Below are 26,082 nucleotides of genomic sequence, written 5' to 3' on the forward strand. Positions count from 1 at the left end.
AATTTGTTGCTGTTAAGTGATGTTCTTATCGTTAATTTAAATGTCATAGTTAGTAGTGGTCATGTATTTTCAATGATTAACCAAATTATCTAGAAGTTACTTGCAATGGTTGATTATGTTCAAATTAAGTTGAATATTTGTGTGTTGAGAGGTATATAATGTATCACTTGTGTGTGTGTGTTGTTTCGTGGTCGCAAACCTTCAGATAACAAATACATGTATTTGGATTAAAGCAAAATCCAACCACTCTAAAATAAAGCCAACAAAAATAGACTGTTCAAAGTTTGAACTAAATCAGACAAAAAATAAAAAAGTTAGGAATTTTTGGAAGTTCTAATGACTAAATTACTAATTACTAAAAATCGTAAATTTGTTATTTATATGGGCACTTCAAATTGGTTGAATGTGTAATGTCACTTTGATGTAATGCCGGATGTGTTTCTCATTTCTTTCAAACCACAAAATGACTAAAAATGTATGACTTGGGGAAGGTTTGTTCTTTTGAGAGGATCTATAATAGTATGCTATCGACTATTTGAGTATAAGCGTCCGTGGTTGTTAGTTAATTTCGAGGAAATAGTGGTCAAGGAATTAAAAAACGGACCAACTTCCTCTTTTTTTTAATTTTCCCCCCAAAGTAATGAAAATCAGGAAATGCGACAGGAACAATATTAGATCTGCGAAAAAGAAAGTTGAGAGAAATGAGCAACATGAGGGGAAGAAGACATAGACATGTACAAGATTATTGATAAACTAAAATGGTTTCCATTTTCAATTGAAGAGCAAGTCACATGAATTACATATTAGCGAGTATCGAAAGGGAGCAACGCGCTTGTTGAAGTTTGTAGAATATTTATGATTAAACTAAATAATTAATAAACTAAATAATATGATTATAACTAAAGAGTAAGACGTGAAAGTTTACAGCTATATACTCTTTAAAGTGAAATCAAGTAGATTCAACAATGGGGCCGACGTGTATATCCGAAAGTCTCTAATTGTGGCATAGTGATTGAGAAGTTTCTTTCAGAAATACCGCCGATTTTCCGAGATTTTAACGCAATTTTATTGTTGTCTTTTGTTTCCAGTTTCTCTGATTTGGATAATTTTTTGAAAGGTTTAACTATTTTCGTTTGATTTGTGCTTTCTCTTGCAACACGGATGGTTATACCAAGACAGATTTCTTGGTAAACAAACACGGCGACAAGGAATATTTCATCGAAACATGTCTTCTGAATAAACAAGGTGTGCTTAGTTCGTATAGTACCGGCAACCAAATAAATAACACCACAAGATTTTACTTCGGCCCTTAACCTTTGCTCAGGATTATCGGCGCACCCTCACTCTAAAAACTCAAACGTCAAATCATTTTTTCTGCAAAATGTTAGATTCCCACTTTCAACATGATCGATGCAGCACTGTAAAGGTTAATTGGGACCAGCATGTTAAAAAGCTTTAATTTACAATTTTGGAACAAAAAATAATGTTGTGACTCGTCGAACTGTTTACAATTTTAACTTTTATGTTATCTCGTTTAAACTTAGCTTCACTGTCTACATCGTGCATTCAGAAATTCAAATCATTATTTAATTTTTTTCTTCTCCTAAAATTGCATTACATGTACTTTTCCAAAGTTAGTAATCATGTGTAACTCATTAAAACAGTAAGAATCCCATTTGTCAGGTACTTTTTATCGTCCAAACTTCTTTTTTTTCTTCCCTTTCGTATATGCATGCCAGAACTTACTATAGTTTCCCGGGTCAGTTTAGGGCACATACCGCATACCACCCCGTTTCATTGTCAACAGCGTAGAAATAAAACTATCTAGCTTGCTACTTCAGAGTCCGGGTTTATACTTTCATTCTTGGAAAGTTTTTCCCCCATCGACCATAATTATATCCCCCATAAATCAGGTACGTGCTCCGCCTCCGGAAGTAAATTACGCGGTACACACACACACACAGGTAGTGGGAAATGGTACCGTGTTGAGCTTTCAGAAGCCCACAAACACGGTTTCTCTCGAGCGAGGCAAAGATGTTTAGAATTCCACTATCTCTCCCTACTCTGGTAGGAATTGTATTAAATGTTATTTTGTTTAAATCTGAAGCAAGCTCTGGAGTACTGACATGCACGAGCCCCTGTCAACAAGCGGTAAGTTTACATTCTATACATCTTTTGTTTAAAGTTTGTTTTTCTTATTTATACTTCTATTTATCCGAATGCATAATCAATGCTGCATAGAATGTTATGTTCCGAAAAACAACACTTGGAAATGTTAGCTTCCAAGCCGTGACATCGTCCGAAAATCTGCTGATAAGTTGACAGATCATATTTGATAGTGTTGATGGTAGGGATATGTACTATATTATGAGAAATCTGAGTGGATTACCACCGAAGTGGCTGGTATATTATGCAATGATCAACTCCTGATTGAATACAGGCCTACATTTTACACTCCAGAAAAGTGAACAGAATAGTAGAGAATTAACCTAAAATATAAATTTGTTTTGATTTAGAGGCCATTTGTCCCCTAACTTTTAATTTACTGGGTTACGGAAGACAATTTTAGTATGTTAATGTTATTCAATTTTTGATCCAATATAAGTGACCTGCATGGGTTGACTTCAAAAGCTTTATTTGTAATGTTTTAGGTTAAGTATAACATGAATATTGAAATGGTCACGTTTTATTTTTTGAGTAACCCTTCTATGAACTAGATCTAGATTTCCCTTATCATTCCAGAATCATTTTGAAGGGGAAGGTGTACTTTTCATTGAACAGTTTTAGATCACACTTGCGATGAAAGTGAAAGAGCAGTTGAAGATAATGTTTACAAAAGTCATATTAGCCTACCTGGGATTCCCCAACTCTGAAAATAGAAGTGTTTGGATTTTGGAGAGGAGCTTATACTATGTTGGCCTCTGCGGAGGTCTGCTATGTTAAGTGGGCCTATTACGTGCTTCTTTTTTTTTTTTTTTTTTTTTTTCACACTTCAAAAGAGTAAAATGTGCATGGCTACCGTTTTCACTATCCCTGTCTCCCCCTTTTCACTCTCTCCCTCTTTCTCTCACTATCTCTTTTTCTTCTCTCTCGATCTTTCTCTCTCTGTGTCTATGTATTTATACTCTCTCTCTCTCTCTCTTTTTCCTCTCTCTCTCTCTGTCTCTCTCTTTTTTTTCTCTCTCTCTCTTTGATATACTCTCTCTTTTTATTTTTCCTTTTTGTACATAAATCCCCTGTGCCACAACTTGATTTTAAAAATGATCTGAATTATATTACTGAAAGATTCATAAAATGGACAAAGAATAAGTAAGATTTTTGAAAGTTGAAATAACAATTGGTAGATTGGGATTAAGATCTACCACTTGTTTATCCCCAATTTACTCGAAATATTCCTTTTTCTGATTTTCAAACTATTCCTAGTTTGATATATAATATATAATACCAGAACAAATTGAAGAAGAAGGAAGAAAAATAAAGATGGAAATGTGAATCTCAAATCATCAACTGTGGCTGACTGATGTACTTTGTGGGGGATGATCTTGTGATGAATTCTTCTCCTATGGAATATCTATTAGTGTAAATGGAACAGAATCATGTGATTCTGGTTACCATACTTTCGACAAAATTGAAAGTTCAATGGTCTGTTTATGTAAGAAGAATTCAGGATGAGCCCATGAATCATAATGTCAACATTGAATTGCTTCACATTCTAACTTTTTAACTCTTTGTCCACATTGATCAATGAAGACATAAAAAGCGTATTGCCAAAATAAAACGTTTGTATCACATACGACGCGATACGACGTTATGTACAGTTTATTCAGAGCCACAAGCTGATAACTCATATACTATATTTTGATACAAAAAATACCATCTAGTTAAAGGAATAGTTGAGTGTTGGTCAATACTCACATTAGCGAACGAAACTATGATCTAAACATAAAAAACATACAATAAATGTCTAAGAATGCATCATTGAAGATATAAATCCGAAATATTACATTAGAGTGAATTTATATGCAAAAAACCTGTTCGACTGCAAATGATTTTATTTATCAAAAATTTTACTTTCGAGGCGTGTTCAGTGTAATTGTATAGCGCCACCTCTCGGTCAAGCGGCAGCACACCGTGAATTTTCGCCAAGACGACGATCGGATATGGGCGTGCAAGTAATATCCGAACCATGTCTATAGCGCGCTGACTGATTTATATTGTACACATTATGGTATGCGAGGCCTGCACATAATTGCATGGTCTGTGGTACTGGTAGCGCTATTGTTTTTGAGCGCGATGTGCGAATACTGTATGTGTATATAGTAGTAGTGTATGTGTATGTATTGTACGTCGTATGACCCAGTTGATTACTTCTACAGTGTAAAGAAAGTGGCTTACTCTATCTATCAACCAATATGTGAGACAACGCAAGGGCAATTTTGTATTTCGTTTGTAGGAACAAAGCTGTGGAATGATCTCCCAGATGAAATTAGATTAAAAACATCGAGGTTATCTGTCCACCTACCTTCTATGTAAATGACGTGGGCCTTCGTTTTTCCTTTTATATTACTTGTCTTCCTTTTATAATATGTGAAGAGTTTCATTCCAAAAGGAGCCAAATCCACTTTGGGTACTTCTGAGTAAATTGCCTTTTTTATTTCTCCACTTTCCCTTTAGCCATGTATACCTTCATGTTGTTATATATGTTAAAGGTGTCACCCTGCATGGACCTGATTATCTGCCAATAATGATAAGAAAAAATCTTCCCTTCGGCTTTTCTGATGTTTACTAAATTTTTAGATTTTTTATTTTCGTGGATTTAGCTCCTTTTGGAATGAAACATGCTATTGTACCTAAAAAAATAAAAAATAAATCATATTTTCTCAATAAAGTCACTGAAATTTTATTCAAATTTAGCAGCAAACCTTTCCTTAATAGTAATAGTGAAATCACACATAAATATAACCTTTCGAAAAGAAAGTAAACAACATTATTACAGTTTCATTCCAAAAGGAGCTAAATCCATTCAATTCCAAAAGAAGCTAAATCCATGTTTCATTCAAAAAGGAATTACTAAATCCACATTTTTTTTTTGGCACATATCGCACGACAACCAAATGCCCTAAGATGTTGATACCCACTTTGATAGAAAAATAAGGTTTTACAAAATGGAAAAATACTAGAAGAGAAAAGGTAAGAAAGAGTAAAGACGGATTGAGGACGGTAAACCCCAAACAAGAGACTCCAAAGATCTACCCCAGAATCCTCTCACCGGCACCAGAGTTGCCTAGGCCAATGATGGCCGAGAAGATTGCGCAATGTACCGCGCCGGTCTGGCAGGAAGGTGCCAATTGCGGTGAGGGGTTTTCATGGACCAGTAGATCTGAGATTATATTATCCAAAAAAAAGAGATGAATATGAATTGACAAATAGTACCAAAAATAGAAGAAAAAAAAGAAATAAAGTGAAAGGCGTAAATATTCTAAAAAAGAATGAAACGCCGATAATACCAAACAACAACAACAACACAAAATCTAAAAATTTGATAGAAATCAGAAATAACTGGTGGATTTTTTTGTCTTATCATATGTTATAGGTCCAGAGCGACACCTTTAACATATATAACAACATGAAGGTACATGGCTAAAGGGAAAGTGGAGAAATAAAAAGAAATAAATTTAAAAAAATATTAAAAATTGTTGTATCAGTATACTATAATGAATAACAGTAGTGAATTAATTTAACATCTTACTTGATTCATACTTGTCCATAATGCAGTGTTTTTCAGTATTCTTATTTTGGTACTGCATGCAATTGTAAAGTTTTTAAAAAAAAGGTGATTGTAACTTCTTGTAAATAAGTTGTGTTCTACAGTGCCTGTGTATTGCATGACCTACGTCAGTACGTGATAACGTGTAAATGTGTAAAGACATAAGATTTTAATATAATTATAGTAATGCTAAAATGAAGATACATAACATATTTGTATGGTGTACATTGAAAGCTTTATTCGGCCATAACTAACAGTTAAATTTACACAACATTATTCAGATGAATACAAATTATACTTGCTGTACTGAAGGCAATATTTAAATGTGATGTTGATTCCAACCATTGCATACAAACAGATCATGTGTATTAAAAAAGGCACATTTTTATTTAGCATCTATCGCTATGACAACTTTAACCGTCGTCATTAAGAAGGAGCAATATACTTTATTTGTATACCACCATGTCTTGTTACTTATTAGTTACTGCTTATTTATATACATCTTATCTTGTGTCTTTCATAAAAACTTGACATTCTCTATAGGCAATGTGTAGATAAGTTTACCAAAGAAAAGTATCTATAACAGTAATGTTTCTACGCGCTTGACAAATATACTATTACCCCGGTCATTTGATTCAGTGCTTGCCCGCACACAATGTTTTGACTAGTACGTGATCATACAAATTTTGCCGAGAAACTGCCTACTAATTGATATATTTGGTAAATTATTATATCTATTTGGACTTGATAGATATAACGCATGTGTCGCGCACTTGTGCGTAGTCCCATATTCATCTTTCTGTGTACAGTGCTTGTAACTTTACCAAGACTGGGCCAATTTTTTTATCATTTCGATGATTCTAGAACCTTGCAGTACACACCAAGACTTATATGCTAGATGATCAACCTTTTCTGATCGATTCCACAACAATCTTTTCACAATGCAGTCGCATGACCATAACTGGTTTTATCTTTTAAGTTTCACATCTTACTTTATATATAAATGCTTTAAAAATTGTCTGAGTGATTCTTTTCCTTAATATGTACGAGTAGTCGAGTATACATGTATACATACTCCATATCGATCTCAAATCCTGAATCATATCAGTTTCAGCACAAAATTAAGTATAGTTAGGTACATATATGTCTTTCATCTTCCCTAATGCTCGACTATGAATATCACCTCAAGTGATTAACATCCAACATCAGGTTTTTCAAAAAAATAGCACAGACATTTCAAAACTGGTCATGTCCTATACGCACACAAAAGACAATTCTGCGTTGTGTGTACTGAGTTTCATATGAATCGATCAAACTACTTCCAATAGTTTGCTCACATACTTATTTTACACACTGCACATGCATTGAGTTTTATACTGTTATTATAATGCCTCATCAAAGATACCAAAACTATAAAATTGCTAAAACTTGGAAAGAATATGCTCCACAAGATTATTAAAACAAAATTGTATTCTTTGTGCAAAGCTTGGTTACCATGGAGGTACCTTAACAGACAGACACAACAAATGTGTCTTGCACACCCTCGGGTCAATCGGTATACCAAGTTTTATTACAATTTGCGTACAAATTGGAAAAAATTTGACCCAGTTTTTTACAATAGACCAACAGAAAGACTCGCCTGCCCAACTGTATCCTTATTCCTTTATACACCCTTTCAAACTACAAAGTAGTTACAGGCAGCATATCTCTTGATGGTATAACCTTGAACCGCAATACTTTGGCGTTGAGCTGATTCACGTTCATTGATTCAAATGATGCATGAAACCAACTGTTTTGCTGTCTTGTGATCATTTCTCTTTTTCGCTTGCATTATTTTAGTCACATTGATTGCATTAAACAAAAAATGAAGACTATTTACAATAAGATATTCTACAAATCTTTCTTCTGTCCATGTTGATTTTCAACAGGTTCCGAAGTATAGTCTTTTTCATGATCGACTGTTACCTCAGTTACATGCACAGTCACTAAAACCAAACACATTGTTGACTCATGGTTTGACCTCTTGGCTGTAAATTTTATAATTACTACCGTAACTTCTTCAAGGAATATAGGTTGCCAAATAGATACAAATTGAAATATCCACCATTTCCACATGAGCAAGCACTGATTTTATCACAAATTATGAATTGTATAAATCACATAGAGCTTTTATACACTGATGTCACAATTTGTCTTTTATATTTCTACATTTCTTCCATTTGTAAACTTGCCAACCTCTTATTGTAATACAATATACAAGTGCCAAGCATGGTGGCTAATCTAGCAACAATAACAATTTATTTCTGGTACATGTATATCATGCGTTATGTGACTTTTTTTTTATACTGATAGATAACCACATCCCCATGATCCCCAGGGACACTCTAGTATCAAGTTTGGTGGTATTTTGTCAAAGGGTCTCTGACATATCAAGAATACATGCTCGTAATGCTAAGCCATGCAATCTTTCACCTCCGGACCACAAAATCATTAGCAACCAAATGAGTCCAAAATGTTAAGTTCCAACCAATCCTCAAGATAGCCTAAAAACATGCCACATGGACAAATTAAATCGAGGCGATTAAGAGTCTTGCATGCAATCATGCAACAATGAACCTCATTTGACCTTTGACCTACTTATGTGACCTTCAACTCCAGAATATCATGGAGGCAAATAAAGGGCATCTACCAATCAAGTATGGTTACAAACAGATGCAGGGTTGGAAAGTTAGCAACCCTAATTGATTTTTGCAGGTAAGATTTCACATTAGACTTCATTCAAATTTGTGTACAGTCACGGAGGATGGACGGAAGGACGACATTTGGATCCCTTAGTCTCTGCTCGAAAAAAAGCAGTTCTCAAGTCAGACAATCCCAAATGTTCACTACAGAGGATTACATGGATTTCTCTAATAGGCCTAGTCTCCTGGCTAGGATCACATCAACTTGTGGTGGAGGAAATGGTGCAAGCCGGGGCCTTGTGTGTCTAGGGTCATCAGGGAGCAAAACAGCCTTCGAGAACAGTGGTCCTTGGTCCTGTTCTCTGCGTTCCAGTATCGCACCGATGAGTCCTTGTACATACATGTAGGGGTAGGTCTTGGGGACCTTCTCCTTCCGGGCCACGTAGTTGTTGGCACGCTTTGACCATACTGCAACATATCTGTATCATAAAATAAAAGAACATGCAAAATGTAACAAGTTGCATTATATGCACACTCATTCTTGTCAATTGGAAATGATTCATATCTCTTAAAGATAAACTTGAGTTCTGGTAAAAAAAGAAAATGAATTCTCACAGAATCTAACGAAACTTACACTGAATGTTCAAGATTACAAATAAATGTCATGTGCCAAACAATTTTGGAAGAAAATGTATACTGGCTGAGTAATGAGCATAGAAAGATAAGGAAATCAGGGTAGTACTAGCCCCGACAGGCCGACACCATGTGTGTTGTCCCATATACATCTTTCTGTGTAAGTGATTGTTACTTTACCAAAACTCTGCCAAATTTATGATGATTTTGATGACTCCAGAACCTTGCATTACACACCAAGTATATTATTACACTGAATCCAAGTCCGCATTTAGGGTCCAAAATCAGCAGCATGATTGACAAACCATCAGCTTACAGTCCGTCATCTACATAATTTAGATGTGCGTCGTGTACAGGGACAACTTTTTTAGATGACGTCATATTTTGGCGATTTAAAAGGGGCGTTCCCAGGAAGGACAATTAGATATTTAATAATTTCCCCAAAATTGATAAATTTCATGGGAAAGAACTGCCAATTCGGATTGCCCTGTCCAACTACACAGGGAAAACAAAAAATCATGTTTTTTTTTTTTACTCCACCCACTTTGGATTGCCTTGTCCATCTAAAAAAAAATGTACAAATAAAAATAGGAAAAACAAGAAAGAAAAGAAAACCTTTTTTTCTTTCTTTCTAATTTCCACTCACTTTGTATTGCCTTGTTCATCAATCTGGTCGGGCCTGTCCTTGTGTGCCATGTAGTCGATGACCGCAAGCAAATTCCTTGCCCGGTTTGCTGGGTAGCTGGATGGATAAGACAAACAATTGGTATTACCACTACCATGATGAATGAATAGTAAATGCTTTAGACAAATCTCAGACTCATTGGCCCGTAGTCACAAAGGAGGTTTGTAGGAGGTTTGTACAAACCATGGTTTGACGATGGTTTACATCTATGGAATGCTGCTCGCATACCGTAAATTGTAAATTAACATTGTTAACAAGTATGGAGTTTACATTCCTTCTCCATCAGTTTACAAATGGCATTCCATAGATGTAAACCTTGGCCAAACCATGGTTTGTACAAACCTCCTTTGTGAATACGAGCCATTCACTTCAGTTCTGGATTTGTGTTGTAAATTATTGACTCTTAATTAAAGGTAGTTACATTTCCCTGCTACAACCACTCCAACTTGACTTAACATCAGGTACCGACACAAGTACGATACAAAGTCTGCTGTTTCAAGACTCTGCATGCATCCAAAAGTGATTTCAGCATTTAGATGTCATTCATAATTTCTCATTAACTTTGCTATTTGCTTCAAAATATGATATTGTAACTGTAACCGTACTGTAATGATATGTTTCAACTTTTCCACAGACAATCTTACTTCAAACATACAAAATGATACTAAAAATACTTACTCAAAGGAATACCGCTTGGAAGCATACATCAGTATATGGTTGTGGAAACACTCGAGCATGCTGGTGTGCCTAAGGAATTATGAAAACAAAATAAAAACTGATATAAATGATAGGGCATTTCATTATTTTCATACCACAAAATCAATATTGAAAATCCCATGTCATACACATGAGCAAATAAGATGCATTATCTTGACCTGCTGATTTTATAGGTCATAGCCGAAAAAGAGCTCAATCTTGCAAACATGTACGTAATGAACGCATTCTCATTAAATTCCTCTCAATTTACAGAGCCTTTCGTACATGTATACAGAATCCTACCTGAAGCGAGCAAATCAGCAGAGTAGGCCAAGTTCTCCATGAATTTGCGGTCAAAGGTGACTTGTACTATTCACCTGCTAATTCCCCTACTGCTGCTTGGAATTTCTTCGCTGGGGATGGATTGTGTTGTCTGTTCTTCATATCTGTAAAAAGTGAAGAAATGAAAGTCATTCACAAAGTAAAAAACATTCAGATTTTAAATCACCAAAAGAAATTATTTTGAAGATGGCATTCTCTAATAATTATCACAGCTAGCCAGATTTGGAATTTGCATGACTAATAACTGATGCATTGGTTCTCTGTCATGTATGTGAAGTTGAGACACTCTTTGGTAGAGATAAATATAGATGAGACAGTCACATCTCAAGCAAGCTATAGTATAACCTTGTCGACTTTTAAAAAGAGCAGGATGTTTACCCGGTTGACTAGCCCTGCACGTCATCATTACAAAGAAAACTGCAGTTGTAACGAGGGACATTAAAGGTAGGGTCTATTACAAAGTTTTGGGAAATTTTGAAAATTGGGTGGATAGTGATTCTTTACAATTTTGATATATTTGGATGCCCCTGTGGAAGTATTATAAGCACTAGAAAATTTAGCTCCTAAAACAAGTTCTGCTTTCGAAAAAAATTGAATGCTCCCGGTAAATTTTGATAAATTTAAAATAGCGCCTACGGTCGTACAACGGTAGCTGCTACCATAAAAATCCCGGAATATGTAGTTGTGATATATAATTTCAAAAAGGTAATAGCCAATCGGTCAATTGTAGCTTGTTGTATAGCTGAATTAATATATTGACCTTGAGAGAGAGTTATAGTATACCCCATAAAGAGATTATTATTTACAATTTCATCACTTTAGACTCGATTTCAACGCGACAACGTTCACTGAATATTGTAGGATCGCATATGCTTCCAATATTTTCATTTGAACAAAATTCATCCGGAGGTCTAGTGGAGCCAGACGTAGTCTCAGTGGAACAACCGACGATATAGAGACTGAAGCTTTCGGTCTACTGTAGACCTAGGCTAGACTATCAATATCATATGATTCATGAAATCTGAATTAAAAATCCAAGGCAAGAGATAACAAAACGTAATTTCTTAAATTTGCCGATCCCATGCATCTAGTCTCTAGACTAGATCAAATTAAAACGGTAGGCCTACCCAATGCAGTGGGGCGTATATCATTTCAACTTACCTCTCAGTGAGCTGGCATAGCCATAGGGTCTATTGCATCCTCTAGACTCGGCAACGAGAAGGCCGCCTGCAGCTCGCGAAGTTTCTCCGCCGTACCCTGGCCTTGTTCACAGCCACTCCCGCGCCTCCTCTGGGCCGGATGGTCGAGCTGCCATTGCTTGTTTCTCTCCTTCCTCTTACCGTCTTACTTAGTCTTATTCCGATTTAGCGTAGCCTTAGCCTTGTCCTTAGGCTTAGCACTAGCTGAGTCCGAGTCGGCCATCGTCCGTGACCTCGAGCTCCTTTTCCAATCTCGATCTCGTTATCGTATTTCAATCAAAGCTTGTCTGTAGCTGTCTAGCGTTCGATCGGCGCCGGTGATAATCTGATCTGAGCTGTGTGTGTTATACTTTACGTGAAAGCAGCGTATTGGAATTGATCAGCTGTGTACTGTATTACTAGCGCGCGGTCGGATACCCGCCTGCTAGCTACCAACGAACTCAAACACTCGTTGTAAATACGCTGGTTGTTAAATGACATAGAGGGAGCTAAACACGTAAATTCAAAAAATAAACCGTCGAAAGTCAAAAGTGATGTCCGGACGTCAAACACTTTTATATAATGTTTTGAAAGCAAATTGCACAACAATTAGAGCATTTGATTTGGAATTATTATCATCTCCCATGTTTTTTTCGATGATCTTTCATATGGTACTGAAATAAACCAAATCTGTTTTGGAGGGGCACTTTGGAAATTACCAATACTCAACTATACCTTTAACGTTATGCCATTGTGGTTCAAAACAGCCATTATAGTCCTAACAACACGTGGAAGGTTTCATTATGCAGACAATTAAGAGTTGGCCCTCGAAAGGAATATAGTAAAGAGAAATTAAACTTTTGGAATTCGATTTTTTTTTTAAAGGTTGTTTTTCCTATCCTGGAAAGTTTGTAATATACATTTTCACGAAGTGACGGTAGTGAGGAAAATCGTAACGCAAAGTGAATGCATTTTTTTTTCACTACCGTCACTTCGTGAAAACAGCGACGATTTAATGTAGATTTTCTAATTTTGAATAAAACCATTAAATATCTAGATGATTAATGAGATGTTCTTAAAGGTGGGCAAAAGGTTTGCTGATACCCTACTGCCTCTTTATTATACGGTAAGAAATATCTAGTTTGAGACATGATTTGAGCCTCTGAACTTCACCTAATGTTATAGCTTTTTTCTTCAGAAATCTATCGTATAGTATTGAGTAAAAAGTATGACAGTTTGATTTATACAAAAAAAAGAGAGGGGTCAATTCGTTTTGATTGTCGAGGTTTCCTACACAACACCTGCATAAACCTTTGAAATCATTGATGAGACAGGCATGTGTACCCTTTCAGATGTAGTCTGATGGAGTATCTAGATGTTCCATTAAATTTGAAACAAAATTACATTGCATTATCCATCAGGTTGTTGTACAAAGATCTTGTTTATGACACCAAATATTTTAGTTTACACTCATTCAGATAAATTTGAATACCATAAAGCACGACTTTCTCATCCAGCTACTTCTTTCCGTATTTGTTTTGTGGAGCTTCTCTCAGAAACGGAATGGGGAAAAAAAAGTTTTGAACTAAAATGTTCTTGTTTGCAATCAACTAAAGTAAGATTTATGCCTAGACCTGCCACCACAGATGGTGCCAGAGGCACTATGTACCCAGCAAACACAAAACGTTTTTAGAACGTTTACAGAACGTTCGTATCAGGTTCCGTACGTCTCCGTCCATATTAAACGTTTAAAAAACGTTTATATAACGTCTAAGTTGGGACTTTACATTCGCTGCGGAGCTAGGTCTTTTGAAGACGTTCAGAAAACGTTTTTTGGACGTTACAAATTAAACGTTCTTGGATAGGTCCTGTAAAACGTTTACAGAACGTTTTATTCAGACGTATTTTGTTGAATTTATTGTTTATGTCCAAATAAATATTTCTTAAAAAATACCAGCTGGCGAAATTAGGCCACATGCATACGCATGGGGGGGGGGGGGGGGTCGAGGTATGTGAAACTGATGCACTCCTGTGGCGTAGCGATGTAGGGAGGCACGTGCCCCCAATAATTTTGAGGAAAAAAATAGAAAACATAAGGTGACAACCAGATGCTGGTGATTGTACGTCACAGACAGATGCAGATGCAGATGCAGATGAAGAAAAAAGAAATACATAAGGAGTGACCCCTCCCCCTCACATAATGTTTGTGCCCCTCCCCCCCCCCCCCCCCCCCCCCCCCCCCCCCCCCCCCCCCCCCCCCCCCAGCCCAATCAGTCCGACCGCGCTACATCATTTATTATGCTCCATTCAACCACGTGTATACAAAGTGCGTACGCACCGTATATAATCGTACCACTGTATAGGTCAGTGAATCGTATCCGGCGCGGCCGGTGCGGCGCGCTCGCTCCGGAGCTGCATGCCGCGTGTTTTAAACTGACTGACGAGTTGACTGCTTGATGACGTGACTTCGAGATTTCAAATAATATGTTAGACTGCGACACCGAGGTAAGCGTTATTTTAACATTTTGATATCTGTAAGGAATTTAAGCTTTGTTTGATTGATTTTGAAGCATGTAAAATGAAATAAAATATTGATTATTTGCAATTTTGCATTAAAACTAAAAGTACGGCAGACTCTATGTCGCATGTGCAGGCCGTTGAAACTTTCATTGCATTGACTGGTATGGTAATTGGGTAGGCTAGGGTACTGTGCACACATAAACTCCAGGAAGCTCCGATGCCGAACGGCGTCGGAGCTTCTTGGAGTTAGTGCATACATAGCTGCATTACTATTCTGGCTGTGTGTATTAAAAGCTGTGCTATTGATACTCAACATTTCAAACACCACTGTACAAAACTCTTTCACTAAAAATCGGTACTTTAGTGACAATTGATGACACCTAAATAAAATAGCACTGTTAGCAGTAGTCTAATAAAATACAATTTGTTCAACTTACCGATGTTATTTTGTTAGAAAGAACAATTTAGAAATTCAAATTGTTTGTCTAGATCTAGAAAATCTAGATCTACTGTCAACATTTGCTTACAGCCGCATCGGCATGATAAGTTCATATGTGTATTATGTGTATTGACTATTCCTTTTGAGCAAATGCTGCCTATTAACACGTAGTGCAGTGCTAACGTTAGAGGTCAATACGCATAATAGCATGGACTCTTTGCTGGAGTGGGTATGTGCGCATGGCTCGTTACATTACATGGTAATCGGATGATTAAAACAGTTGAGTTGTTAACTTTGCTGTCTGGAAAAATCATGGAAAGTTCCCATCGGGATTTAAAATGCTATTTCGTGAAGAAAATACGTCCCTCGACTACCAGCTCATTTCTCGACTTATTTACTCTTCCCTCAATAGCATTTAAAATCCCATGGGAGTGGAACATTCCATGCTTTTCCCTCCACCACCATTTAGCAACTTTATATTATCCCACCCCCTATTACAACAGGTTTGTTTTTTAGGCAATTGAAATAGCTCCCCAAACCACCTTTTTTGTATGGATATTGTTTTTTTTTAGAAATATCGAGACCTAGATCTATAGGCCTATCTTGTTCTCAATTTCGTCACTTTAAAAAAAATCTTTTTAGTTCAGATGACACATTATTTAAAGAAATTGATTTCCAATAACGTAGATTAATAACTTAAGGATTGATTTGTTTTATTTTTACATACAGGCAACTATGTGAAAGCGCAAAAGCATCGCCAGGAAGGCAGAGGACACGTCAAACCTGGTATCGGAAGATGATGCTATGTAGAAGCGAAAGAGACGTCTTCCCCAGAGATTTAGCAAATCTTCTAGTGATTCCGGAATTGACGCTGGTAAGTATTTGTCTCTTGATGGTTAGTAGTGCTTGGTTCGGCCAGAGACGTATAATTTACATCTTATTTCTTGTTTTCTTCAAAATCCAACAGATGAAAACCTAAGATAATTTATTTGGGATAGCTATAGACCTGCTTTGTGTCCCAGCCATGCAAAATGATGATTAATAGATGTGGCACCATTCCGGCAAAACTGGAAATTAATTTGTAATCTAGGCATAAATTTCGGACAAGAAGTTTGCATTACCCAAAAGTTTGTTCAGTTTATGAGAATTCTTGTCATGTCTTGATATCCCTTTTAACATCTGCAATGTGTCTCTGTTTTTCAGATCTTGAATCGGTTAGGACCCAAGAAAACAACATGTACGCGGAGGAACGACTAAGGCTGTGGCAGCAGAGATACCAATGCCGAAACTGAATGCGAAGTCCAAGTCCACATCACATTTTTCAGTTCCAACCCACAACTCCAGCAAGGGCTCGGGTTTCGAAAAGTAAGTTTTTTTCAGATAGCATTTCACAAACAAAAGTTTCTGATGGGTTTTTTTATCATCAGAACATATACTGTAGAGCGTATAAACTAACAAAACAACATTTGCCATTTGTACTAAGTTGCTACACTAAAATACTGTTGGATTGGATAAGAGAGGCAGATTATCTCGGCGTACATGTAATTTATTTCATCAACAAGGCATGGGTATAGTTTTTTTTACAGATGAGTCGCTTTTAAATCCTTACAGTATGTATACTTTGTTGGAAGCGCTGCACAGGTGTCGTCTTTGAAGCTGGGTGATATATTCCTGAAGTGACTAAATTTTTCAGCTATCAAACATATCTCGCCAAAATATCCTATTAATTTGCTGTCAAACTTTTTAATGACTTTAACTGTTATTATAATGTATTTTATGTGTCTGTTTTTTTTCTTCTCAGGCAATTTTCAAGTGCAGGCACACTGTACGCTGCAGAGGCTGGAGGAAGGGCAGCAGCAGCTGACGCAGTTGGTACAAAAACTGCTTTTGTCCAAATCGGGAGCGGCCGTTGATGTGGAAGACCTGAGGGAGCCGTTTACCAAACCAGTGAACACCAAATTTTCATTCAAGGTAGATTAAGATACCTTCATTCAGGGGCAATGCAAAAATCCTAAAACTCATATTGAAACCAAATTTGACCATTTCAGCTAATAATGGAGAAACTTTATCAGCGACATAACAGTTTTGTTGGTGCATCTTTTTGAATTGAATTGCCATCATCTTGTTGAGAATGCAAGACAAAGTTGTATAGGTCTGTAAATTTACTATTTTTTGTAAGGATGCTGAAACCGATGGCCGGAATTCACAAAGGAGGTTTGAGCTCAAACCTTGGTTTCGTACGTCATATGACGCGGTTTACGCGTTTTTTACAAACCTGGTTTGTAAAGAACAAAAGGAGGTTTGGCGAAACAAAAGGAGGTTTGAGCTCAAACCTTGGTCTGAGCTCAAACCTTGCTTTGTGAATTCGGGCCAATGTGTGTGCTGCCAAACGCTCTTATAACCTTGTCTTCTATATTCATAGACCCTTAAATTTGAGTATTTATATTTGCCTGTTAATAATTCATATCAACTCATTTCTATCAGTTTATTGTAAATAGCTTTTTGTAGATTGTTTATGTGTTTTGTGTTGATTTTATATTTGAAGTAAGATGCAAGGTCCAATGCAAGGCTTCTGGGAAATCTTGACCTGCCCACTAAATCTTTGGTCGATCAAAAGGACAATTTTTTACTCGGATTTAAAGGGGAAATCTACCCTAGAAATTTCACTGAGCAATCAAAGGAGACAAATTTGAACAAAATTAAAAATAAGAAATGGGCAAACTCGGTAAGGAAACTACTCTTTTTTTTACATTTTCTAGTAAATTACTCTCAGCTATTCAAATTGACAATGCTGATGACATCTTGAGTAGCTCTAAATTCACTTTGTACACAAAATTTCACATTTTCTAACCCCCATAGTCAAAGCATGTTGTGTAGAAAGCTACTCGTCATTAGTAATCTGAACATACTCTGATTAAAAGCTGTGGAAATGTGTAACTTTATGGAAAATTTAGAAAATATGAAATTTTGAGTACAAAGTTGATGGATAGCTACTCACAGTTGGTGTCATCAGTGTTGCCAATTTGTAGAGCTGAAACGAGTGTAGTTTCCTTGTTTTTTTTTTGCCGTACTTTCACTTGAAATGTGACTTCTTAAAATAGTCACATTTTTATCACTTGTAGAAGTTGATGAGAAAGTAAATACATGTACTCTTTTGAATAGTTATAATTTGCACCGGATGATGAAGCTAATCCTGGGTGGAGGCACATAGCTAAATCGGTTATTCACATTGAATTTGATATAGTACTCAAAAAATTCAATCCACTATTTGGTTTTACCAAAGATCAAGACTTATTATAGAAAGATTTCTTAATCATTTGCTGGGGCATCTTTTTGGCATGAATTGCCAGGTTCTGTAAATAACTCAAATTGCTTGTATAAAGTGTGTTACCAAAGTTGCTATATGTGTGCTGCCAAATTATTGACACTATTCAAAGTATTCATTTTATCTTGCCTTGTATATTCATAGAGACATAGACCCGTGAATTATATGAGTATTCATATTTGCCAGTTAATGAGGCATATCTTCAACTCATCTATCATATTCTTATGTTTTATTTGTAGATTGTTCATGTGTTATGTATCTATAGTTTTAAAGGGATAGTTTAGTATTGGTCAAACTTAACTTTAAAACCAAAACCTGCACCATCACGGTGCAAAGTAATAATTACAAACGGCCAAGTAAAACACCTGTTATTATTCAAAATGACCCGTTACTTTCAGTTTCTGCATTTAATGTTTGTTAAAATAATAATTAAATAATGTCTATATCAATTGCTTTTTAAAGAACTATTCAGATTTGTTTTCTTCAAAGTAGTCTTCAAGCATTTTTAATATTTTGAATAAAAATATATTTATGGATATTTCAGCCGTTTGTGAATCGATATTGATCAAATAACAATTTATTCTGAATATTAGAATTGTATGTTCTTTCGGGGGCACTTCGGGAAATACCAATACTCTTTTTGAAATATACATGATGTACTGTAGTGCCAAGCCTTTGTACATATTTTGTAAATATGTTTGATAATAAATTCATAAAATCAATCAAATACATGTGTGACCTAGCGTTTATTAAAAATTCACTGTATATTGGACGTTCTCAAAAGTTTTTCTGAACGTTCTTAAAACGTTTCCAGGACATTCTAGACGTTCTTAAAAGGTTTTCTGAACGTTCTCCAAACGTTTCCAGGACGTTCTAGACGTTCGTAAAAGGTTTTCTGAACGTTTTCAAAACGTTTCCAGTACATTCTACACGTTCTTAAAAGGTTCTCTTGGACGTTCTAGACGTTCTTTAAACGTCCTGGAAACGTTCTAGACGTTCCTAAAAGGTTTTCCGGACGTTTTTAAGGTTCTTAAAACGTTTTAAAAACGTCCCAAACGTCCGACAGGTTTTCTGCAGGTCCTTGCACTTAAAAGCAAATCTATAAAAGGTTTTTTATTGGTTCTAAAAACGTTTAGAAAACGTTCAAAAAACGTCCAGTTGGAACGTTCCAAAAGACGTCCAAAACCTACCACAAATAGATGTCTTTAGAACGTTTTCACAAAACGTTTAGGAAACCAATTTGGAACCTTTTTAGAACGTTCAGAAAACGTCCGATTGTTAGTTGGGTATATGTATATGTATATAGGGTCCATAGTTTATGAGCGGTCTATCCCATTATGTTGTTACATTAGTTCACAAACCATCTAAAGATTGTTAATCTTGATACTGCAGCACGTATCCCACAGGCATGCAGATGAACTCAGAAGATTGGGGGGTCAGGATGTCAAAGGTCAGAATGTTGCAGGGTCAATTTACAGAGAAATCTTCAACATTCATGACACAGAGATCTATTTTCGTATTTCGGTTTCATTTTGAACTCTCTATTCTTGTTCTGAGGGAATCCAAGTGCAAGGGTTCTTGTCTCATCTTAATGACGATGTGATTGATTCAGTATAGACTATCCCTTGCCATCTTTCTCCTCAGTGTTTACTAGCAGTTCGAGGATTTTAATTTTTTTTAAAGGGGGGGGGGCAAGGATGTTGACTGCAATTGACACCCTCCATAATGGAGGTCAAATACAATATAAAATAATAACAATATAAACTATGACTAGCAAAAGAAAATGGGGTCCAGACTCCAGATCCCCATCACAATTTGCTCTTGGTATTGAAAAGGATAGGGATTATCGCAGCTTGATTAATCTTTACACAGGCTCACTTGAAAACAGTATCTTGAAAGGGGAAAACCTCTTTTTTGCCTAGGCGCAAGGCAAAGTGCTGGATGATATTTCAACTTCAGAAGTTAAGGGGATAGAATCAAGTGGGGCGTGAAGTTCAAACCATAGAACAATGTGTATCACGTAGGGAATCATATCATCAGGTTTCAATATAATAATATCAACGGTCAAAGTTCAGTGAAGTTATATTACACACAAAACATACTAGTAAGCAAAGCTGAGTTGTCTGAATCGTCTCATGATATAAATTATGAACGCCTTTGATAAATTTATGTATAGGTCTATATTAGTGAGCACTGAAGCTCTGAACTTACAAAGAGCTTTTGTGGATAAACAATAAAATCTAGAGACTTGCTTCTAGTAATCTACTACATTTCAATCGACATGTAAATCTTTTAAAGGTCGTAACCACAACAAAATATTGTGTTTTACATTGACAGGTAAAGTGGTGCAATATATACTAACAGTGAGTAAGTTTGTTCAAGGCAGGAACATCTAGCAGTGAAGCAGACAGTTATAAAGTTTAATATTTGCAGCAAATGCCAGAAAATGTCAGAAAATGTCATTTATCCAAATGAGGAAGTGCCCTTTGAAAAAAATTGTTTAAATCAGACCCTTCCAACCAAATTATGAAGAATATGAGGAAGGAAGCTAGGAAACGTCATACAATTCCAAACAAGCATACTTTTTGTTATTATCAAGGCTTATCTAACATTGGTTTTCCTCTCTAGACTTGGCAATCTGTTGATAACCAGGGTGATAACCAGGGTGATAACCAGGGTGATAACCAGGGTGATAACCCTGTACTGCTGTACTTCATGAAACTTATGAAGTCTTTTATTGTATTGCGAAAACGGTTTGTGTACAATTTGTGTACAATCAGCATATATAGGCTTGATTAGCTCAACCCATGGACCTACTAGGTCTATGCTCAACTTAAAACAAATCAACGGTTGTCCGCAACAAGGCTGTATATGCAAGTTATTGTAAATGGCAGTAAAAGACGTCTTGTTATATACGGGTAGTCAGCGAAATGACACCAAGGAGCTCCTGGATAACCATCAAGAGATTTTTACAACATGTTTACTTACTATCAGCAGGGGCAGATCTGAAATTTTGAGGTGGGGGGGGGGGTCCAATAACCCAGAAGACTGACCAGCAAGCAAAGAAAAGTGCTCATAAAAATTATTGGGTGTTCATTTACCCCCCAAAAGCTATCTGGCACAAACACGACCCCTTCCCCCTAGATCTAGCCATGATTGACGTTATATGTATTTAAAGAAAAGTTATACTGATATTTGGGCTTAGTACTTGGCCTTGAAACAGGGCTTAACACTAATAGAGGTCCAATGCATATACTCCCCCCTTCCTGGACACCCTACTTTTTTCTGATGGTTTTTTTTCTTTCTTTTTTTCTTCTTCAAATTGTCAAAGATTTTTCATAAAAATGTATGTCATTGTAATTTTGACAGATTTCGATAGGTGATTTATAAAGCTTTTCAAGTTGCTTTAGGTTGATTTCTTCATGAAGGCTTTGCGATTGATCATGTTGTAAAGCTAAGATCAGCCATTGATGGATGGCTTGAGGTTCATGGAGGTTGCTCTATACCTGGTACCTGGTAAAAGCTTACTTGATATTTTGTGTAGGGGGAGGGGTGTTGCTACAGATCGAGGTGGCTTCAATCGATTAGCTACCAACATCAAGCCTTGGGAAGGCACTTGAAGAAGAAATTTAGGAAACATTCAGTATGAAAGTGACCCAAATCTCTTGAGAGTTTAGAGGGGCGTAATTAACCCCTCAAATGATATGAACTCATGACCTTCCGAGTCTCATCAGATGATTATATCTAAGTACGATTTTAGTTTTCTACAGAAGATGTATACCTGTATACCTGAGTATACCTGAATGAAGAATAAGTTTCCTGATTTGTAATTTAATCATTCTATTTTCCCTCTTACAGGATGCAACTGGAGCTCCAGGTATATCTTTACCACCATGCGTTTTAAGTACTACAAGTAAGTCCATCTACAATTCTATATATTAATTTCAGAAGAATATATACATGATATCTTATCAATTTTAAACAAAACGTAACTAGAGAAGAAAGAGGAAGAACTCACAATAAATTGAAAAAAATGAAAACTTCAATGAAAACTCAAAAACTTGGGGATGAATCTTTTTAAGGTGCCATATTTGCCATTGGCAAGAGCAAAAAAGTTGCTGGCATGCCAAAATCTTGGATCAGCAAAGTACTTGATTAAAATGCTCCCATTGTGTAAAGTCTGTACAGTGCTTAATATAAAGTTACCTGTTAAATTGTTGGCTTAATGATTTTTTTAAAAACTCATGTTTAGAAGTAATAGCAAACATTTGACAGAGTTTGTCAACAGATCCTTCGGGAAAAGGGTCGCAGAAAGGATCCATTTGTGTTGTGTATTTAGAGTTTAGAAGTTATGGTGCGTGTCTAAAATTATTTATCTTATCTCTTCGTACAGATTGTATGCTTTGCCCCTGTCACCAATTGCTCTACCAGCTCTCTCTCTCTCTCTCTCTCTCTCTTTGTCTCTCTCTCTCTCTCTCTCTCTCCCTTTTTTCTCTCTCTCTTTGTTTCTTTTTCTTCCGCTTTCTTTCTTTATATTCCTTATCACATTTATTGTATTCTTCCACACTAACCTTTCTATGCAAAGTCTATAATTTGAATAGGCTATCCTTGTTTTTAATATAATCTTAGTATTTTACATCATGGACACTTTTACTTTCAGAAATTATAGTGTTTAGTTTTTGCACTCACTTACAATTTCTCAGGCTTGTGGAAATAGCAAAAGCTGCATTTTAATGAAACATTATTTGAAGAATGCTTTGAGGCCTTCGATGCATTCGTACTTTGTTTTGATCCCAAAATATCAAGGTGGGGAAATACCTGGGATCCATATCCTATTGAGGAGAGGTAATACATCAGGTTATTAGCTTCTTTTATCCTGATAGCAACCCAATCTCTTACCTGCAAAAATGAGATAAAGGACGAGGAATAAAATGTTATTGCAAGCTTAGGGGTCAAGTGGCAAAAAAAGAAAACATATGAAAATAAATGATGTCAATCATCCAAAGAAAACACAATATGAGAACAAACTACCTTTATAAGTCAAAAGCGTTGGGACTGTTGATTCAAAACTTGTCTTAAGGCACATTCAATGATTAACTTACTCTGTTCACATTGATGTATATATCATATGTATTGTAATTTGTAGGTTTATTTGCAATTTTTTAAATATTTTTGTTAAATATGTAATTGTTTATCATTGTATTTTATTTGTTATATCGCTAAGAGACTTCGGTGGTAAGCTCTTTAAAAGCAGCGTTTTAATTATTATTATTATTTAAATCCATCTCAGACATATACATATTATCAAATGAACATTTATTTTTGTTTTGTTTTAGTCTTGCTTTGTTTTTCTTCTTTTCTTTTGGATAAGAGAATGAGAATTAATGGTGGCATATAGTGAGTCCAACCATTGAGGGGGGGGGGGGGACACTGATCTTATTGGGGAACATTAAGTATGGGGCTAATGATTTGTGGTAGAGGAGATCCAGGCTTATTCTATCTTGTCAATTTCCTTTCTCAATTTCCTCATATTTTTCTCCGTTATTTGATTGGGGCATTCGCCTCCCTGTAGCTACAGCTCTGTTAATTGATGAAATATTTTATATATTTTGTTACTTTGATTAGGAAGTTGTGAAACCGATGGCACTGTACCTGTCAATCAGGCACCTGGCCCTCCCCTCCAGGTTGGTTTAGACTCCTACTCCTCCTCCTACATAGCAACAGATGGGAAGATTTATCTTGATCTGGCCCCTCGCTGGAAGGCTTCGACAGGTAAATGATACAATGCACTGTCCACTTGCAGATTTAAGAGACATAACCAGCACTTACCCCCCCCCCCCCTTTGAAACATAAGAGGCTTAGTTTTAATACCCAAGTCCAAATTTGAGGTGATGGAATTTTTGATTTTCCTCGTCAAGAAATTTTAGGATATTTTGTCCCCTCTACCCAACTAAATAAAAGCCTATGTTAGTGACGTATTCTAGTATGCATGTATACAGCTATACAACATTTCAGCCCATTTGAATGTTATTTGAATAATGTAAACAAAAAAAATCCATTAAAAATAGACATGGCAGAGAGAAGGGTCGATCCCTCTTTATAATATGTAGTTTGGAAACTAAAGCTTTTTCCCCCCATGAAATACGGTATAACATAATTATGATGATAATACTAATCAACCCTTAAACCATACCAATGGAATGTACCAATGTTGTTTGAATATAATGGATGTATCTTAATCAGAAAACTCATGGCTGTTATTATTTTGTCCAGATCGCATCAACTATTTGACTGGATATGAAGTTAAAGTCATGTGTCACCAAAGTATTTGTGCAACGCAATACTTCTGTGTCACAATATTATTCAACAGAACATTGACGGTTAGTGATGCTCAGGTAGGTCGCATTTACTTTTTTACGCTATTAAAAAAAGTGATTTAATAGCCATTAGACTATGCATGTATTGTTTTACTAGATAGAGGTTATCAAATTTAAGAAAATATATTTGAAAAACAATCCATATGATTGTATTATCTAATGGAAATTGAAAGCGAGACTCTTAACATTTTGGAAATCTTACAAATGGAAATTTTCAAACAAAAAGAAAATTGAAATTTAAGATTTTTTTTGTTTTAAAAATGCCTTGTATAGGTAATAATAATTATATTGACAGGGCTTTTTTCGGGGTACATCAGAACTACCGACCGCGCTAAGACTATATTGCCCTCGTCAATATGATCTTAGCTTGGTCAATATTTCTGATGTACCCCTCAAAGCCCAGTCAATATAATATGAATATGTTTATATAAGCTTCCACATACTTGGATTGCTTTTGATGTGCTCTAGTCCTGCAATAACGTAACACATGGATGATATGAGACTACCCAAGTATTAATCTACAATTTAGTTAGGTTTAAAGGGTACCATCAGTCACCTAATATGTAAATTGTATGCTCCTTGTATACATGTATGTTTAAAATCATCCATCCCCTCCACAACAAAAGGAGAAATAAATGAAAATTGAGTTAAATTCAGTTACTCAGTATTCTATATAGCTTAACATTTACAGAAGTATGGAGAATTACAGATAATGTAAAGCCACGTGCACATAATTTGGACTATATACCAGCATTTAGAGTAAATTATCTTTTTGTGACCTTAACTATGCAAGTTTTTCTTGTTTATTTTCAGTCCAATTTCTCAGTGACATGCCAGTATGGGGATTTTGCACAGCCTGACATGGATTACATCACCATTATCCGCAGCCTACCAAACAATGATGATAATTCAAATGAAGGAAGATTTCTTACAAAACTCCCAAGTAAGTGCCAGTAAAAATATAGAATGGAAGTAGTGACCAAATCTATTTTGATAAAGCTTTTACAGAACTGTAGAAAACTTGTAAAGAGCTCTTATTAAAAGAGGGAATATATATTTAATCAGAGATACAGTGTACATGTAAATCGAATACAATAAAGCTCATGTGAACAAGAATCTATGTTACACTGCCTGGCATATGTTATTGTTTTTGGTATAGTTTTCATTATTTTCGTATTCATCAACATGATGAGCAAACTCAAATGTTATACGAAGGGACAATGAAGCTACTTTTCTGTTGTACATATTTACCTTCTGATTTATTATATTTTGTGCAGGTTGTGGACAGGAATCAAATTTAACTGTATGCAACATTGGTAAGTTACTTTGATATACATGTGTCACTTTTGACCAATTTGTATGTTTTATGTCAGCTATTCTTTCTAATCTTTAGACAATACGTTTCATATGCATGAAGGAGCAAATCCAGAAAGGTTCAG

General features: G+C 35.9%; 2 protein-coding genes and 1 long non-coding RNA gene across 3 annotated transcripts in view; 2 read left to right on the top strand and 1 right to left on the bottom strand.

Moving 5' to 3' along the window:
* Positions 1-1,960: 1,960 nt before the first annotated feature.
* LOC100892022 overlaps positions 1,961-26,082 on the top strand; it is a 29,761-nt gene continuing 5,639 nt past the window's right edge. Inside the window, exons 1-6 of the mRNA XM_030973401.1 lie at positions 1,961-2,151; positions 22,125-22,179; positions 23,892-24,038; positions 24,540-24,661; positions 25,457-25,586; positions 25,921-25,959. Coding sequence (XP_030829261.1) covers positions 2,035-2,151; positions 22,125-22,179; positions 23,892-24,038; positions 24,540-24,661; positions 25,457-25,586; positions 25,921-25,959 — 610 coding nt within the window. The 5' untranslated portion in view covers positions 1,961-2,034. The remainder of the gene's footprint in view (positions 2,152-22,124; positions 22,180-23,891; positions 24,039-24,539; positions 24,662-25,456; positions 25,587-25,920; positions 25,960-26,082) is intronic.
* On the bottom strand, positions 6,880-12,392 carry LOC115919475. Its single transcript, XM_030973402.1, has 5 exons — positions 11,966-12,392; positions 10,766-10,908; positions 10,445-10,513; positions 9,728-9,823; positions 6,880-8,927 (listed from the first exon to the last, which is right to left on the bottom strand). Exons 3-5 carry the CDS (start codon positions 10,501-10,503, stop codon positions 8,663-8,665), a joined length of 420 nt encoding a protein of 139 aa, XP_030829262.1. The 5' UTR covers positions 10,504-10,513; positions 10,766-10,908; positions 11,966-12,392; the 3' UTR covers positions 6,880-8,662.
* On the top strand, positions 14,376-18,993 carry LOC590718. Its single transcript, XR_004061868.1, has 4 exons — positions 14,376-14,487; positions 15,671-15,815; positions 16,145-16,306; positions 16,743-18,993. It is a non-coding gene; the product is annotated as an uncharacterized LOC590718 (long non-coding RNA).

The sequence above is a fragment of the Strongylocentrotus purpuratus genome, unplaced genomic scaffold (genome assembly GCF_000002235.5).
Source record: "Strongylocentrotus purpuratus isolate Spur 01 unplaced genomic scaffold, Spur_5.0 spur5_scaffold_6, whole genome shotgun sequence".
NCBI classification, from domain to species: Eukaryota; Metazoa; Echinodermata; class Echinoidea; order Camarodonta; family Strongylocentrotidae; genus Strongylocentrotus; species Strongylocentrotus purpuratus.

What these genes read in the sequence shown, in the direction of transcription:
- LOC115919475 (XM_030973402.1), bottom strand. Translation starts at nt 10,503, where the DNA reads ATGCTCGAGTGTTTCCACAACCATATACTGATGTATGCTTCCAAGCGG. An exon ending in TCCAAGCGGTATTCCTTTGA is followed by an intron (nt 9,824 to 10,444) that starts GTAAGTATTTTT and finishes TTATCCATCCAG; the next exon opens with CTACCCAGCAAACCGGGCAA. An exon ending in GATGAACAAGGCAATACAAA is followed by an intron (nt 8,928 to 9,727) that starts GTGAGTGGAAAT and finishes TTTATGATACAG; the next exon opens with ATATGTTGCAGTATGGTCAA.